Source organism: Rhinatrema bivittatum, chromosome 1 (genome assembly GCF_901001135.1).
Source record: "Rhinatrema bivittatum chromosome 1, aRhiBiv1.1, whole genome shotgun sequence".
NCBI lineage: Eukaryota > Metazoa > Chordata > Amphibia > Gymnophiona > Rhinatrematidae > Rhinatrema > Rhinatrema bivittatum.
In genome coordinates this window covers 286,598,125-286,617,130 of record NC_042615.1, presented here as the reverse complement: position 1 = coordinate 286,617,130, position 19,006 = coordinate 286,598,125, and the positions used below count along the sequence as shown (strand labels likewise).

The 19,006-nt window shown below is 43.5% G+C and overlaps 1 protein-coding gene across 1 annotated transcript in view; it reads right to left on the bottom strand.

The window, feature by feature from the left end:
- ENPEP (glutamyl aminopeptidase) overlaps window positions 1-19,006 on the bottom strand; it is a 144,739-nt gene that overhangs the window by 113,063 nt on the left and 12,670 nt on the right. The window contains exon 2 of the mRNA XM_029596150.1: window positions 3,194-3,335. Within this exon, the coding sequence (XP_029452010.1) occupies window positions 3,194-3,335 (142 nt within the window). The remainder of the gene's footprint in view (window positions 1-3,193; window positions 3,336-19,006) is intronic.

Sequence of the window (19,006 nt, the reverse complement as noted above, 5' to 3'; positions counted from 1 at the left end):
GAAAGAGGCAGCTCGGTGTGTGTATGTGGGGGGGAAGGGGTGTATGGGTGACAGGTTACCCCCACCCCCCACATACACCAAGCTGCCTCTCTCTCTACAATCACCCCAACCAGACTCTCTCCCACCTGTCATCCTATACATTCACCCAAGACACTTCCCCTCTCACCAGTCACCCCCTCCCAAAACACACTCACACCAGGGGAATTCAAAGTATGCATATCCCAAAGTGCCAGGGCCCCTTTCCTAAAATACAAAAGGATTGGTGAATTCTAAATATGCATTTGCATTACATGCTTTTAGTGACTAGAACTTGATGCTATAAAATTACATCACTTGTTTGTTTACACTTGTTACCCCCACAAACTCCACCTTGCAATCAAAGCAACACAAACAAGTGCCGGTACCTAAGGAAGCAACCAATGGAATGCAAAACCATACCTCTAGCTAACAAATTCCTCCAAAATTGACACTTTTTAACTGATTGGTAACATTTTCAGTTAGGGGTAGATTTTAAAAGAAGCGCGCTACCCGGTGCGCACACATGGACGCCCAATTTTATAACATGCACGCACCTGTAGGCTGATCTGTTTAGGCGGTTGTATGTGCGTAGACAGAGGGAATTGTCGAGCCAGTGAATGCTGTTGTTGTGGATGGTTTTTGTGAATAATAGATAGGCTTTTGTAGGTGATACGAAAGGCAATTGGGAGCCAATGAAGTTCTTTGAGGACCGAAGTAATGTGGTCTGTTTTGCGGGAGCTTGTTAGAATTCTAGTAGTTGCGTCCTGTAACATTTGGAAGGGTTTAAGGGATGAGGTGTGGAGGCCTAGTAACAAGGTGTTACAGTAATCAATTTTTGAAAAAATAGTGGATTGGAGAACTGTGCGATAGTCATTAAAGTGGAGGAGTGGTTTGAGCTTTTTGAATACATGGAGCTTGTAGTAGCATTCTTTTATGGTTGTATAGATGAAGGTTTTTAGGTTGAATTTGTTGAATTTGTTGTCGATGATGACACCAAGGTTTCATACATTTCGCTGGAGAGAAGTAGAAGGGGGTGGGGGTTGGGGTTGGGAGGGGGTGAGGGGGTGAGGGATCATTGGGGGAGGAAATGATGATGAATTCTGTTTTTGCAGTGTTGAGAGCAAATTGGAGGTTGGTGAGGAGGTGGTTTATAGAGTTAAAGTGGATTTCCCAGGTTTTGAGGGATTTGTGTAGGGATTCTTGTATAGGGTTGAGGATTTGTACATCATCTGCGTAGATATAGTGGGTGAGGCCGAGGTCAGAGAGGAGTTGGCAGAGGCACAGGAGGTATATGTTAAAGAGGGTAGATGAAAGTGACAATCCTTGGGGGACTCCTTGGGAGAGATGGATGGATTCTGTGTTGGCGATATGGACTGTGTGTTGCCTGCTTTCCAGGTAGGATATGAACCAGAGTAAGGCAGCTCCTGAGATACCGATTTCTGCGAGGCGTTTGATTAGAATGTTGTGGTTAATAGTGTCAAAGGCAGTGGAGATATCTAACATGGCGAGTAAGTAGGAGTGTCCTTGGTCAAGACGTTTAAGGAGGGTATCTGAGAGAGAGATGAGGAGTGTTTCCGTACTGAAGAACTTGCGGAAGCCATGTTACTATAGCAGTGACTATTTTCTAAGTCAACTTAATTAATAGCAGGTAATGGACTTCTCCTCCAAGAACGTATCCAATCCTTTTTTAAACACAGCTACACTAACTGCACTAACCACATCCTCTGGCAACAAATTCCAGAGTTTAATTGTGCGTTGAGTAAAAAAGAACTTTTTCCGATTACTTTTAAATGTGCCACATGCTAACTTCATGGAGTGCCCCCTAGTCTATTATCTGAAAGAGTAAATAACCGATTTACATTTACCCATTCTAGACCTCTCATGATTTTAAACACTTCTATCATATCCTCCCCTCAGCCGTCTCTTCTCCAAGCTGAAAAGTCCTAACCTCTTTAGTCTTTCCTCATAGAGAAGCTGTTCCATCCCTTTTATCATTTTGGTCGCCCTTCTCTGTACCTTCTCCATCACAACTATATCTTTATGGGATTGGTTCCTGTATCACCCGAGTATCCTTACTGCACTCTAATCATTCCAGTCCCTTAATCTTTGGCCTTGTGCCACTTGTTTATCTTATAATTTACTTATGTTACTGCCTGTGCTATTGCCAGCTTACTCTCCTATCCTTGGAGCTAATATATTTCCAGGACCTTTGTTTTTAGTTTTTATTTTATTTGTCCTAGGAATTTATCAGTGTTTATTACAACAAGAACAAAAGAAGATATTTACCTGGAAAAACAAGTCATTTTTTCCCCCACTGATTTCTCCATTTTTTGTTATGTGGTAATAAAATTCCCTGGACAAAAACTAAAAATCAAAAGGTCCCTATTGATTTCACACCATTTCCTATAACCCAACTATGCCTTCCATGAAAAGGCAGAATACCAAATGAATGTAAATAAATATCTGAAAAGGGCTGACATATCAGTTGATGACCATCTTTCCAAATGTGTCCTGGAAAACTCTCTTTCCGTGTGAAAGTGGGAGAAAGTTGTTTCAGGAATCAAACTGGTTAGCAATGCCTCTGATGATAATCCATTTGAAAGAACCAGAAAGTTAATCAGATGTCATATTTATATAACACTTTACTCCAAAAAAAAAAAAAAGAGGTAGAATATTTAAAACAATTTTCATTCTACTACGTTTCCATCACACAAGTGTCACTTTTGAGGTGAAAGACCTTCCTTTAGCTGCTTGGCACATGAGCAGGTTATTATTTTTTTTATTTAATATCGACGGACTTCCATTTGATTGATATCCCGTGGAATATTTTTCTGCTTTGATCAGTATTTTTATTACATTTATAAAAATGTGTTAAAAAAAGCAATAGACTTTCATGAAAGCTATGATTATGCTTTAAACTGTGGGCATTACAAGCTTATTATTACCTCACATGCCAATTAGTTATCTGAAGATCTCTCACCTCAAAAGTGATATTTGTGTGACAGAAATCTGGAGGAATTTAGAATATTTACATTTATATAACACAAATGTGAATATGGTCTTTACCAAACTTCCCACTATAAAGTCCATTAAAGGATTTTCTCTTGCTGTGAATGAAGAGAATTATAATTTTTTCTCAAAATTCTTCTCTTTATGCCTATGTTAATATACATACCAGAATAGGCATGTTTGAAAGCACATTGTACTCATCTTCATGGATGATAGTTATATTATAGGTTGCCTTTTTGTTGGGTTCATCAAAGCAAGGAAATGACTTCCGCGCATCCGTTGGCTCATGATCCGTGGCTGCTATGCTCCTTGAGAATTAAAATAAATAAATAAATAAATAAATAAAAGAACAGTGTAATTTCATTTATTCTCAGAGGTAAATATTCTTTATAATAACTATGTGAAATAAAACAAATGATTTATAATTAAAAATAGAAAAATACAAGTACAATAACCTTAGTCTTCTAGTTCGGCCTGCATGCAGGCAGACATGCAGTAGAGGCGACACACTCTTGCCCCTGGCCTGAGGGAAAATATCACTGCTGGGGGTAGGCTGGCCAGATGTCCCATTTTTGTACAGGACAGTCCTGTTTTGCTTTTGTTTTTAAAGAAATTGTCTTTGTTCTTAAGCAAGAACAGGAAGCACAGTTGTCCTGTTTTCTAATCTGGACTAATTTCATACACGAAACACGTAAGCAGATTTAAGACGTGGTGCAGATGGTTTGGTGCATCACTCAGTTCAGAAATACCAGAAGTAGTTAACCAACAGCCCCAGAGATATCCACACACTGCCCACGCTATTAATCAGGTAATTATGGGGTACATTTTAAAAAACAGCGTGCGCACTTTTGTTCGCGCACCAGGCGCAAACAAAAGTACGCCAGATTTTATAAGATACACGCGGCTACGCACGTATCTTATAAAATCCGGGGTCAGCGCACGCAAGGGGGTGCACATTTGTGCAGCTTGCGTGCGCAGAGCCCTGCGCGCGCTGCCCATTCCCTCCACCTCTCCCTCCCTTCCCCTATCTAATCCACCCCCCAGCCCTATCTAAATCCCCCTACTAACCTTTATCCGTGAAGTTACGCCTGCCTCTGGGCAGTCGTAACTTACGCGCACCGGCTGTCTGCTGGCGCGGCAGGCCCCGACACAGGCCGTTATGTCGGGGCACTCGGCCACGCCCCCGAACACGCCCCCAAGCTGACACCACGTCCCCTGGTCACACCCCGACCGCCCCTTTTTGCAAGCCCCGGGACTTACGCGTGTCCCGGGGCTTGCTCGCGCTGCCGAGCCTATGCAAAATAGGCTCGGGGCGCGCAGGAGGGGTTTTTAAGGGTTACGCACATAACTTATGTGTGTAACCCTTTTAAAATCTGGCCCTATATTTGTGCTAGGCTGGCTTAAGAACATAAGAACATAAGAAATTGCCATGCTGAGTCAGACCAAGGGTCCATCAAGCCCAGCATCCTGTTTCCAACAGAGGCCAAAACCAGGCCACAAGAACCTGGCAATTACCCAAACACTAAGAAGAACCCATGCTACTGATGCAATTAATAGCAGTGGCTATTCCCTAAGTATAATTGATTAATAGCCATTAATGGACTTCTCCTCCAAGAACTTATCCAAACCTTTTTTGAACCCAGCTACACTAACTGCACTAACCACATCCTCTGGCAACAAATTCCAGAGCTTAATTGTGCATTGAGTGAAAAAGAATTTTCTCCGATTAGTCTTAAATGTGCTACTTGCTAACTTCATGGAATGCCCCCTAGTCCTTCTATTATTCGAAAGTGTAAATAACCGAGTCACATCTACTCGTTCAATACTTCTCATGATCTTAAAGACCTCTATCATATCCCCCCTCAGCCGTCTCTTCTCCAAGCTGAACAGCCCTAACCTCTTCAGCCTTTCCTCATAGGGGAGTTGTTCCATCCCCTTTATCATTTTGGTTGCCCTTCGCTTGTTCTTATAAATTCTTTAATCTGTTTGACACTTTTTTTTTTGTTTCTTGACAGCTTCCACAGTCACATTACTATTGCTGAAGAGGGAGAAAATGGGAAAGGTGAGGTGGGAGGAGAAAGGGGGGTTAGCCCAATTGCTATGGGAGACAGGTTCCATTTCTGAGCCCGACAGTTACTCTTTGGGCCAGCAGAGGCAGCTTTCACAGCTTCCAGGGTAGAGGAAGTCCCAGCCATCGCACAACAGTGACACTGGCTGGCTCATGCATAAGTTTCTATGGGAAACTGTGGTTGATGCCTCAGTCAGAGGACTGTCACTGTGGTGGCCGGGCTGGCAAGGAGGTGGTGGCTACAATCAGTGGGGGAGGGGAATAAGGCCCACAGCATGGTAGGCTCAGTGAAGTTATTTCAAGTGACCTGGAAAACCGTTAAGAGCAGGAGGAAGCTGCAAGGCCTCAGAATAGGAAGAATGTGAAGTGTGAGTGCCAATTATTTCCGTACTACTAGTATAAGTCCGTCCCAAGATAGGGAAATAATGTGAAGTGTAGGAAGTACGTAACTGAGATGTGTGGTAATAGAGAGTGCAGGCTGAGCTTGGGTGCACTGTGTGGTGGTAGAGAGGGGATTGGACAAGTCAGAGAGAAAGAAGGTCAGAGCTGGAGAGTACAGCCAGAGAGGGGCAGAGCTCAATTCCCATACATAGTAGTAGACAGTGGATTGGACAATACAGAGAGAGGGGCGGAGCCTGGAGAGAGGGACAGAGCTGGAGAATTCAGGGAGAGGGGGGGGGGGGGGAAGCTCAGTTTCGACACAGAGACAGTGGGGCAGAGCTGGAGAATATACGGGAGGAGGGGCAGAGCTCAGTTTGTATACTGGCAATGCAGATGAAGGGCAACTTTCCTCTTTGTTATAGTAATAAATGTAAACTAAGGTAACATTAAAAAAAAAAAATTAGTCAAGGCTGGAAGGAACATCAAGAGATAACCCAATCCACTGATTTGCAAACTTTTCCATTTGTGAACCAGTTTTTAATCACAGGACTCATCATAAAATGAAATTATTTATCCAAATCAAAACAGTGTATGGCATTTAAGAACATTTTGCCTCACTGAGTTAGATCAAAGGTCCATCAAGCCCAGCATCCTGTTTCCAGCGGTGGCCAATCCAGGTCTCGAGTGCCACTACCTGGCAGGATTCCTTTTCCCAGCTCCGATGATAATAAATGTGACACTGTGTTTCACATAATTTGCAGATCATTGCCATGCTGTTCTGCTTTGTATTTTCATTTTGCTGGTTGAGTGATCACAATGCTGCCATCCCTCCTGACCTACCAGCAAGTTCAATGGGACCCACTTATAGGTCCAAACCCACAATTTGGGAATCCCTTACCTCTTCCATCCTCCTCGTTGAGGAGAGTACTGGGTAAAAAATACCTATAAAATACCTAAGGCATTTTTTAAAAATAAAAAACAAACAAAATAAAAAAAAATTTTGAGAGCAATTATACTATATTCCTTTTTTGATTAAATTAAAAACAGTAAACACTTGTATTTGAGTCATAACCAATATAGGGTTATCACTTATATAAAAGTGCTACGGAAAACCAGAGTACATTGTACCAATACAGTTCCCCGATTTGTTTTTTTTGGGGGTTTCTTTAATATCTTCCAACTCATTTTGATAATGTGGGCATTGAAGACATTTAAAAATTCATAAGTGGCTTATGAAATGGTGGCCACTTCTCTAATCTTTGCCATGCTTGTTTCCTTGAAGACCTTTCCGAATCAAGTTAATCCCATTTCATCAAACTTGGAAATGCCTCTCCAGCAAGGACATTATCCAGGCATCTTAAAGTTAACCAGTGTTAAAGATGCCCTTGCCTGATGCCTCAGAATGCCGTACCTACATGTTAGTATCTAGGGAACTTTGCTTTCAATTTTTATTTTATATTGCCTGGGAATTTATTTATCAGTGTTTATTATAACCAACAAGAGGAGAAGAAAATCATTAGGGGAAAAATATTTTTTTCTACTGAATTTTCTGCAATTTGGTTCATTATAGTAAACAAGGATAAATAATCAGGGGAAAAAAATAAAAAGCTAAAACAAAGGTCCCTATCAATATCAAATCCTTTTAAGACGGCAAAATATATAAAATCTGTGGACACCAAACAGAGATTTACTTGAAGTGACTAACAAATTAGATCCAACCCAATTAGCATTCTAAACTAGATACAGCATCAAAAGAGTACTCATCTCACTCACTGATAGGGATGTGCAGCTCAAATATTTTCGGTTTGGTTTGTTTTTTCATTTCAATGTGGGGGGGGGGGGGGTTTCTTTCAATTCGTATAATATTTTTTTGAGTTCCATTTGTTTCCCAAACCAAAAACACCCAACCAGATTAAACCTCCAAAAATCTCTCAAAACATGGCAAAAACAAACCCCATACTGCCTCCCACAGACTCCAAGCATCCTATGCCTGTACAATTCAACCCGAACCCGCCCAGCCCTCTTCTCCTCAGGCCCCTCCAATCCCTAAAATCTACCTGAGCTCAGGAAATGGACCTATCTAGCTGGACTTCTTAGGGTTCCCTTTCACCACCATACCCCCCCCCCCCCCTAAAAATGTATCAGGGCCAGGGATCTGCCTTCCTGCCTCCATTCCTGCAGTTCCAGCTGAGGGCAGGAGCAAAGTCCAATTGTTCCTGCCCTGGCACTGGGATCTTATGAGCTTTAAAAATGGTGCCAGCCACCTGGAGGATGGCAACAAAATGTCACATCAGAACTATCTCCAGTGCGGCTGGTGCCATTATATTGTATGCCCACTGACTGGCACTAGCCACACTGAAAAAAGGCACCAAAGAGATCACTTCAGTGCCATCCTCCAGGTGGCCGGTGCCATTTTGAAAGATCCAGATACCAGGGCAGGAGCACGTGAGCTTTGTTCCTGCCCTTAGTGTTCTTTTAGCAAGACTGGCAGGAACTGGGGTAACAGGGGTCCAAGGAAGCAGGTCCCTGGCCCCATCACATTTTTACAAGGGTCCTTACTAAGTAAGTAATCTAAATTTGATTTTATGGGAAGGTGTTTGGGATATAGGGGCCCATGGAAACCCCAGCCAGGCAGGCCCAGGTACTGGGTGGAAGTGTGGTTGGAGAGCTATGGGAGGCATAGTTTGGTTTTTGCAATGAATATGAACATACCCAAAAATTTTCAAGTGTTTTTCTGCAAGGCCATTTATGGTTCATTCATGTGGAACACTACGAAAAATGGCTTCATTCATTGCATTTTTTTTGTATTCTTGTTTAATGAAAACACATCCCTACTCTACTGATGGATCAAGGCAGATCAGGACTATTGATTGTCCTTGATTTCTCAGCCGCATTTGACATGGTCAGTCACCAGATATGCCTGAGAATCTGGTCAGCACTAAGTGCCTGAGGAAGCAAGAAAAACTGGTTTAAATCCTTCCTGATGGCCAGATCTCAGAAACAAAGCCTGGGACACAATATCCTTTAAACCCTGGCTCCTGCATTGAGCTGTATCCCAAGGCTCCTCACTATTTCCCATTTTATTCAATGTATACCTCTGGCCCCTTAGGAGCCATCATAAGAAGCTTTGGGCTCAAGATCTACTTGCACTCTGTGCACTGACAACACACAGATTCTCCTACCATTTTTGGACACCTGGGATGAAACAACAACCCTCCTCAGACAGTGCCTCAAGGCAGTAACAAATTGGATGATTTATTTTTTATTTTATTTATTTAAGGTTTTTATATACCGGCAATCATGAGAACATATCTTGCTGGTTTACATGAAACGGGAGTGCATTAAATACATCAAACTAGAACTCAGGTGGCCGAAAGTACAGTTACAATTAACAAGGGTGGCAGAACTTGGTGAAGAGGAAGAAAAAGGAAAGAATAAATGGTTAAACGATATACAAGTCACATTACAAGTTATGTACAAATGGCATGATTAATGGCTGAATGTTTTGAGGAGTCCTTGGGTTGTGTCCTTGGATTGTGTCATTAAATTGTGTCTTGGAAAGCTTGCTTGAATAACCAAGTCTTAAGTCTTTTCCTAAAAGTTGGGAGGCAAGGTTCCAGTCTGAGATCTGTGGGCAATGAATTCCACAGAAGGGGGCCAGCTGTGGAGGTGGTGCGATCTCTTAGGGTAATGTGTCTAGTCGTTTTTGCAGGGGGAACTTGGAGTGTGCCTATCTCTGGTAGGTCTTGTCGAGTTGTATACTTGGAGAGGAAATTGAAGATCGAGGGAAGTGCATTGATGTATAGTTTTGAAAATGATACATATGGTTTTGTACATGATACGGAAGTATACGGGTAGCCAATGTAGCTCTTTCAGGATGGGAGATATGTGGTCTCTTTTTCTTGTGCCTGTTAGTAGTCGGGCTGCTGAATTTTGCACCATCTGTAATGGTTTGGAATAGGAAGAAGGCAGACCTAGCAATAGGGAGTTGCAATAGTCTAATTTTGAAAAAATGACTGCCTGGAAGATCGTTCTGAAGTCTTGAGCATGGAAGAGAGGTCTTATCCTTTTCAAAACCTGGAGTTTATAGAAGCAGTCTTTGGTTGTTTTGTTGATGTGTGCCTTGAAGTTTAGCCGGTTGTCCAATAACACTCCTAAGTCTCTAACTTGTGCAGTAGGTAGGTTGGTGGGAAGAGTAATGTTAGGTGTATTGTTCTCGGGAGAGATGAGTAGGATTTCTGTCTTGGAGGAATTTAAGATGAGGTGAAGGCTGTTGAGAAGTTGTTTGATTTTTTGGTGGCATGATTCCCAGTAGTCAAGAGTTTTAGAGTATGTGTCTTTGACGGGGATGATGATTTGAATATCATCTGCGTATAGGAAGTACTTTAGATTGAGGTCAGTGAGAAGTTGGCAAAGAGGAAGCAGGTAAATATTGAATAGAGTCGGAGATAATGAAGAACCTTGTGGGACTCCTATGGCAGAGTCAAATCTTGAGGATTCCTTGTTTTGGAGTTTAACTTTGTAACCTCTGTTGTTGAGAAAGGTTTTGAACCAAGATAGGACGGTGCCGCAGATTCCTATGGACGATAACTGGTTTAAGAGGATGGTGTGGTTGACCGTGTCGAACGCTGCTGATAGGTCTAACAAGATCAATAGAAAAGAGTTTCCTTTGTCGAGGCCCAGTAAGATATGGTCTGTCAACGAAGTGAGGAGGGATTCTGTGCCTCGATTTTTACGGAAGCCGTGTTGTGGGATGAAGAGAAGATTGTTGTCTTCGATGAAATCTGAGAGTTGAGAGTTCACTAGTTTTTCCATGATCTTGGCGATGAATGGGAGGTTAGCTATGGGGCGGAAGTTGTTAGGGTCCTTCGGGTCTAGGTTGGGTTTCTTTAGGAGCGGTGAGATTGAGGCCATTTTAAGATCATCTGGGAAGGTTCCTTGGGCTAGAGAGCAGTTGATGATATTTTTCAATGAAGTGGCTATTGTGTCTGGAATAGATAGAAGAAGTTTGGAGGGGATGTGGTCTGCAGGATGAGACGAAGGTTTCATTCTTCTCAGGATGGTTTGTATCTCCGTGGAAGAGACGGGTTCAAAGGTGTTTAAGCTGACGTTTTTGTGGGCAGGTTGTTGATATGTCTGGAGGTCGGCTGTATTGGAAGGCAGTTGTGTTAAGAGATTGGTGATTTTATTTTGGAAAAACTGAGCGAGTTCTTCCGCTTTGGGTTGTGCCATGTTGCCTGGGATTTCTCGCGGAATGGTTTGAGTGAGGCTGGAGACATAAGCGAAGAGGGCTTTGGCGTCAAAAACCAGGTTGTGAATCTTAGATGCATAATAGTCTTTTTTTGATTTTGAGGTGAGAGATTTGTACTGGTAAAGTGTGGATTTGTATGAAAAAATGGTGATGTCACAAGGGGTTTTGCGCCAAGTCGCTTCTTTTTTTCTTAAACTTTGTTTTAGTTTTCTGAGTTCATTAGTGAACCACGGTTGTCTGTTGGATGCATTGGTGTGAGATCTTTTTGTAGTTAAAGGACAGAGCTTGTTGGCTATGTTTTCTGTTATGTTGTTCCAGGAGCGAATGGCAGTGTTCGGGTCGGTGAGGTCTAATAGGGGTAGCTGAGAGACCAATTGGTTGTTAAGGTCTTCTGGTGAGCATCGCCTCTTGTAGTGGAATGAAGGAGAGGGGGAGTAGGGAGTGTTGGATTTTTTCAGCGTGAATAAGGTAGAGATGAGAGTGTGGTCTGACCATGGAACCTTTTTGTTCTTCAAATTGGATGTAGTCGTAATGCCCTTGTTGACGAAAATCAAGTCCAGAGTGTGACCCGCTTTGTGTGTGGGTTCGTTGACTAGTTGTTGGAATCCCATAGCAGACAGGGCTGTGATGAGTGTTACGCAGCTGTTAGATGGTGAGGGATTGTCTATGTGCAGATTGAAATCTCCTAAAATGATTGCTGGAGTATCCAGGTTGATGAGCATGGTGGTGATTTCAAGGAGGGGGGAGACATCTGCTTCTAGGAGTCCCGGGGGGGCGTAGACAAGAAGGATTTGAAGATGTTGTGAGGTGAAGAAGCCGACTTCCAGTTTTGAGTTAGAGCTGAAAGGATGTTGGGAGAAGTTAAGGCTTTTTTTGGTAGCCAGAAGGATGCCCCCTCCTCTTTTTTTCAGTCTCGGGAGTGAGAAGAAGTCATAGGTTTGTGTAGGTAGTTGGTTTATTAAAGCTGTATCTGAGGGCTTAAGCCATGTTTCGGTTACTGCACAGATATCTGGCTTGGCGTCGGTGAGATAATCATTGAAAATTAGGGATTTCTTCGTTAGAGATTGTGCATTGAAAAGAGAAAGTGAAAAGAGGGAGAGGCCTAGAAGCTGGGTAATTGGTGTGATCAAGATAGGGGTGAGGGTTTTTAAGTTATTGTGAGGGGCTCGTCTGGTAGATGTTCTTTTAGATAGGAGGCGGTGTTGTAAGATTGGTATTGGAAGAGCAAGAGACATTGTGGGAGGTTAGCTGGCTGGCGCAGAGTGTAGGCGGATGGCAGATGGGAGGATAGGCTGAGATTAGGAGATAAATAATTGGTTGGTTAGTGCTCTGGAAGAACGCTGGAAGGATGCTTGCTAAATGGGCGCAGACTGGTTGCTTGCTGAAAAAGGCGTAGACTGGTTGCTTGCTGAGAGGGCGTAGACTGGTTGCTTGCTGAGAGGGCGCAGACTGGTTGCTTGCTGTGAGGGCGCAGACTGGTAGCTTGCTGAAAGGGCGTAGACTGGTTGCTTGCTGAGTGCTTGCTGAGAGGGCGCAGACTGGTTGCTTGCTGGGAGGGCGCAGACTGGTTGCTTGCTGGGAGGGCGCAGGCTGGTTGCTTGCTGGGAGGGCACAGACTGGTTGCTTGCTGAAAGGGCGCAAGCTGGTTGCTTGCTGAGTGCTTGCTGAGAGGGCGCAGACTGGTTGCTTGCTGGGAGGGCGCAGACTGGTTGCTTGCTGAGTGCTTGCTGAGAGGGCGTAGACTGGTTGCTTGCTGAGAGGGCGCAGACTGGTTGCTTGCTGTGAGGGCACAGACTGGTAGCTTGCTGAAAGGGCGTAGACTGGTTGCTTGCTGAGTGCTTGCTGAGAGGGCGCAGACTGGTTGCTTGCTGGGAGGGCGCAGACTGGTAGCTTGCTGAAAGGGCGTAGACTGGTTGCTTGCTGAGTGCTTGCTGAGAGGGCGCAGACTGGTTGCTTGCTGGGAGGGCGCAGGCTGGTTGCTTGCTGAAAGGGCGCAGGCTGGTTGCTTGCTGAGTTTGCTTGCTGAGTGCTTGCTGAGTTTGCTTGCTGGTTGCTTGCTGAGCGGGCGCAGTATGGTTGCTTGCTGAGTGCTTGCTGAGAGGGCGCAGGCTGGATGCTTGCTGAGTTTGCTTGCTGAGTGCTTGCTGAGTTTGCTTGCTGAGTGCTTGCTGCGAGGGCGCAGACTGGTTGCTTGCTGAGTTTGCTTGCTGGTTGCTTGCTGAGCGGGCGCAGTATGGTTGCTTGCTGGGTGCTTGATGGGAGGGCGCAGGAAGGTTGATTACTTAGAGGGCGCTGTAAGGGCGCTGGGTGGTTGCTTGAAGGAAGAGAGCTGGAAGGACGTGAGCATGTTGGACGCTGGTTGAGCTCTAGTGTAATATTGGTGTGCAACTGCTCGGGGAAGCGAGGGTCGAAACGAAGGGGCGAAACAAAGGGGCAGGCCCCTTTGTCGCGCTCCTTCGTGCGCGCGACGCCCGGCGCGCGACGCCAGGGAGAGTGGTAGTTTAAATACCCCGCCGGTCGCACCTCTGACGTCACCGCCGCGACGTTTTTGTGGGCGGTTCGGGGCGAAGGCTCGCGGCTCGGCTCGGGGCCTGCTGGTGGCGTGGGCTCGTGGTCCGGGTCGAGGCCGGCTGGAGGCAGGGGTTCGCGGCTCCAATCGAGGCCGGCTGGAGGCGGAGGATCGCGTCCTTCCAGGTAGGTGAGCAGCTGAAGAGAAGGGCCGGCGATCGGCGAGGGAGCCCGATCGGGGTGAGCGGAACAGGAGGCCTTACCCCGACGGGCTTCAGCGCCGAACGCGCAGGCCAAGTTCACCGCTGGAGCCCCGTGGAAGGAAAAGGAGGAAGAAGAGGAGAGCGGCAGTTTAAATACCCCGCCGGTCGCACCTCTGACGTCACCGCCTATTTTTAGAACTCACTCACTTAGACTACTATAATGCCATTTCCTTAGGTCTATCCATTACTAGTAATACATAACCTACCATTTAAAATAGCTACAATAGCTGAGAACTATAAGGTGGTCAATATGATGCCTATTTTTAAAAAGGGCTCCAGAAACCCTAGATATAATAACTGACTTATGAGAAATAGGGACAAAACAGAGCTTGTATGGGAGAGCAGCTCTCCGTGATCATATAATGCCCCTCCACTTATTTCAGATGACATCACTCTTCAGCTGCAGAGGTTAAAAACTTAGGAGTCATCTTCGACTATGCCCTGAGCACAGCAGTAACAAAGAATGCTTTGTGGTGCCTCCATATGATAAAGCAATTGTGCACTTTTCTGCAACAAATGACTTCCAAACAGTTACGCAAAAGCTAGAACTCACTCACTTAGACTACTATAATGCCATTTCCTTAGGTCTATCCATTACTAGTAATACATAACCTACCATTTAAAATAGCTACAATAGCTGAGAACTATAAGGTGGTCAATAAGATGCCTATTTTTAAAAAGGGCTCCAGAAACCCTAGACCCAGTGAGCTTGACATCAGTGTTAGGCAAAACGGTAGAACTTATTCTTAAAAATAAAATTACTGGACACATAGATAGACATGACATAAAAGGGAAAAGTCAACATGGTTTAAGGAAAGGGAAGTCTTGCCTTACAAGTCTATTAGGTTTTTTGAAGAAATAAATCAGCCTGTAGATAACGGAGACATATTTGGATTTTTAGAAGGCATTTGACAAAGACCACACAAGAGACTCCTCAGGAAATTGAAAAGTCATGGGATAGGAGGCAGTGTCCTATTTGGTAATTGGTTAAAAGACAGGAAACCGAGCGAAGGACTAAATGGTCAGTTTTCTAAATGAAGAAAGGTTATTAGAGCAGTAGCCCGGGGATCTGTCCTGGGACCTGTGATATCTAACACATTGATAAATGATCTGGAAAGGGAACGAGTGAGGTGATCCGTTCTGCAGATGATACAAAGCCATTTAGACAGCAGCATATTTTGAGGAAATGCAGAATAACCTTGTGAGCCTGGGCATCTGAATGGCAGATGAAAAGCAAAGTACTGCACATAGGAAAAAATAATCCCAATTTAGGTACAAAGTGCTGAGTTCTATATTAGGAGCCAGCACCTAGGAAAAGAATATATTGTGGACTATATATTCAAATCCTTAGCTCAGTGGATGGTACTGGTAGCGGTCAAAAAAGCAACCAAAATGTTAGGAATGATCTGAAAGGGAATGGAGAAAAAAAAGAAAGCAACATACTGTCTTTGTATTGATCCACAGTGCGACTGCACCTTGAGTATTGTGTGCAGTTCTGGTCGCCCCATCTCAAAAAAGATGTAGTGGAACTAGAAAAGGTCCAGAGAAGGACACAAAATTCATAAAGGGGATAGAATGACTCCTCAATGATGCCAGGAACATGACAGAAGTTTATAAAATCACAAGTGAGGTAAAATGGGTAGAATAAAGAATGGTTATTCATCCTTTCAAATACTAAGAGAAGGGAACTCTGCATGAAACTAACCAGTGGCATATTTAAAACAAATCGTAGAAATTAAATTTTCACTCAGCGCAGAATTAAGTAGTGGAATCTGTGGCCCGAGGATGCGTTCAAGGCGACTAGCATAGCAGAGTTTCAAAGATATTTGGACAAGTTCTTGGAGGCAAAGTCCATAAAACATTATTAGCCAGGCATTGCTATCCCTGAGAGTAAGTAACAAGAAATAGATCTGCTTTTTGGGGACTGTTGGGTACTCTGACCCAGGAGACTTCTGGCGCCATCTGAAAACATGGCTTTTCATCTAGCAGACTGGCACAGACTGAGAATTCAGCTTACTAGGCAGCAGATCCATGGACCAAACACTCCTGACGCATTACTAACTCTGATATAAACTAAATGATATAACTTTCAACCCTGATATAAGCAAGATTAAATATTTTACTGTTACTTATATGTAATGCCGAAGCTTGACCTCATTGTAATCTGCTTTGGAATGGCATTCAAGTTATGAAAGGTGGAATAGAAATCTCAAATTAAGTTTTCCTGGTTTTTCAGTCTCTCTAGGTCCTGCGTCTTTAAACACCTTTCACTCATCTCACTTCTCTCCATTTTTCTCTTTGACAATATTTATCCAGGGCTAAAACTATTTGGCCTTTGCCTAGGGTGGCAAAGTTTGGAGACTGCCAAATTCCCTGTTCCCCGCTGCACAGCAGGCTGCACATCCTGCCCCATACCTTCCAAAGTCGCTGCCACCACCCCCTTCCATTTTAGTGACATTATTATTCTCTGATGCAGTGAGCATGGGGACTAAGTTTGCACTCCAGGCCCTGCCTCTTCTGTGAGGGGGTGGAGCCTGGGATAACAGGCAGACTCAGTTTCTGCACTTATTGGGGGGGGGGAGGGGGGGCTAAGACAGAGATCAGTCGTTTCGCAGGGTTGGGGTAAACAAAGAAAATTCTGCAGACCTCAGAGACTTGCCGAGAGAGGGGAATGGTTTTGTGGCACCAGCATTAACAGTGCCCAGGGGCAGCATCTGCCCAGATTCCACTCTCTAAATCATTAGAGCATAAAAAATAACATACTGGGAATAGATCAAAGGTCCATCGAGCCCAGGAAACTGTTTCTGACAGTGGCCAATTCAGATCACAAGTACTCGGCAGGATCCTAAAGAATAGATACAGTCCCTCTTGCTCATAACCAGGGATAAGCTGTAGATTTCCTAAATGTGACTTCTGTCTGGGTTCACTAGAGAGGTGCCATTCAGCAAAATGTAGAACTTTATACAGTGGTGGGAAGTTCGCAGAGGTGTGCATCTAGTGTTGAGTGATGGTGGGTGCCTTTCTCCAAATGGGATGGGTTTGAAGTAAGGACATAGGGAGGAAAACTTTAAAATAGCTGTGCGCATACCCATATATGCATATATATAGGCGGGCAAAAGTTTACTCCTGTATTTCATAACCTGCACGTATAAAATATGCGCAAATGTACCCTGCAAACTGCATGTAACTATACACAAAAAAAGAGTGTGATTACATATTGCACCTATCCAGATAAATCAAGACATCCAGCTAAATAGCAGCTTGGCAGTCACTTAGCTGAAAATGTCTTAAAAGTGCTACTTATCCGGCTAAGTCAGATAGCCGGATAAGTCTTAAACAGTGCTGCTTATCCAGACAGGTGGCTCTATTTGAGACTTATCTGTCTATCTTACTTAGCCAGATAAGTAACGCTTTTAAGACTTATCAGGTTAAGTAGCAGCAAAACTGTTACTTAGCCTGATAAGTCAGAACTTATCTGGATAAATGGTGCGCAACTACTATAACTGTGTATTTTTACTGACAGCTTTAAAAATATATGCATTGGAGATTTTACCCATGTAATTTACATGCTTTTAACTCCAGTAAGTCGGGTTTTATGCACGTAAATCGAGAGATTTTCTAATAAACGTGTGGCAATGAAATTACCAGTTTTACCAATTAGTCTATCCGTTCGCTGACTCCATTTGTAGGTGTTCAAGATCCTCCTGGCTCTTCAGCCTCAAAATCCTCCATTTCATCTGACCCCCCACCTTTTAAGACATTTACGATCACTTATTCTAGATAATGAGCAGATGTAAATACACACGCATAAGCTGCCAAATCTACATGCATAAGAACATAAGAAATTGCCATACTGGATCAGACCGAGGGTCCATCAAGTCCAGCATCCTGTTTCCAACAGTGGCCAATCCAGACTACAAAAACCTGGCAAGTACCCAAACACTAAGTAGATCCCATGCTCCTAATGCTGGTAATAAGCAGTGGCTATTTCCTAAATCAATTTGATTAATAGTTTATGGATCTCTCCTCCAGAAACTTGTCCAACCTTTATTAAACCCAGATATGCAAACTGCCTTTATCACATCCTCTGGTAATGAATTCCAGAGCTTGATTGTTCGTTGAGTGAAAAAGAATGCTCTCCAAATTGTTTTAAATGTGCTACGTGCTAACTTCATGATGTGCCCCCTTGTTCTTGTATTATTTGAAAGAGTAAATAACTGATTCACATTTACCTGTTCAAATCCTCTCATGATTTTATAGACCTCCATCATATCACCCCTCAGTTACTCTTCTCCAAAGAAAACAGTCCTAACCGCTTTAGTTTTTCCACATAGGGGAGCTGTTCCATAATCTTTTATCCTTTTGGTCGCCCTTCTCTGTGCCTTTTCTAGTGCAACTATATCTTTTTTTGAGATACGGCGACCAGAATTGCACACAGTACTCAAGGTGTGGTCTCACCATGGAGCAACACAAAGGCATCATGACATTCTCTGTTTTATTCACCATTTCTTTCCTAATAATTTCTGTTTGCTTTTTTGACTGCCACAGCACACTGAGCTCACAATTCAAAATATTATCCACTATGATGCCTAGATCTTTTTCCTGGGTGGTAACTCCTAATATGAAACCTAACATCCTGTAAGTACAGCATGGGTTATTTTTCCCTATATGCATCACCTTGCACTTCCCACATTAAATTGCATCTGCCATTTGGAATCCCAATCTTCCAGTCTCACAAGAGCCTCCTGCAATTTATCACAATCTGCTTGCAATTTAATAACTTTTAATAATTTTGAGTCATCTGCAATGTTGATTTCCTTACTTATCATTCCCCCTTTCCAGATCATTTATAACTATATTAAAATGTGCTGGTCCAAGTACATTTCCCTGAGGCACTCCACTGTTTCTTTATTCACTGAGAAAACTGACCATTTAATCCTACTCTCTATTTCCTATCTTTTAACTAGTTTGTCTCCTATCCCATGCTTTTAAATTTTCTTAGGAGTCTCTCATTGGGACTTTGTCAAACACCTTCTGAAAATCCAAATACACAACATCTAAGGGCTCCCATTAATCCATATGTTTATTAACCCCTTCAAATACATGTGGAAGATTTATGAGGCAAGACTTCTCTTGGGTCTATCTATATGTTCTGTGATTTTGTTCTTTAAAATAGGTTTTCATGATTTTTCCTGGCACTGAAGTCAGGCTAACCAGTCTATAATTTCCCGGATCACCCCTGAGCCCTTTTTTGAAATATCGGGGATATACTAGCCACCCTCTCCTGTTCATTAGTATCCTTCAAAGATACACGCCTCTGAACCATGCACTAGGGGTGTGCATCTGTTTTCCACGTATTTGTAATCCGCAACTTATTTTTTGCAATCTGAAAAATACGTGGGGAGGCAAAACGCATCGCGACTCCCCACGTATTCAACAAATATCCGTTGTATTCGGCCTCCTAAATAAACATTTAAACCCCCCACCCTCCTGACCCCCCCAAGACTT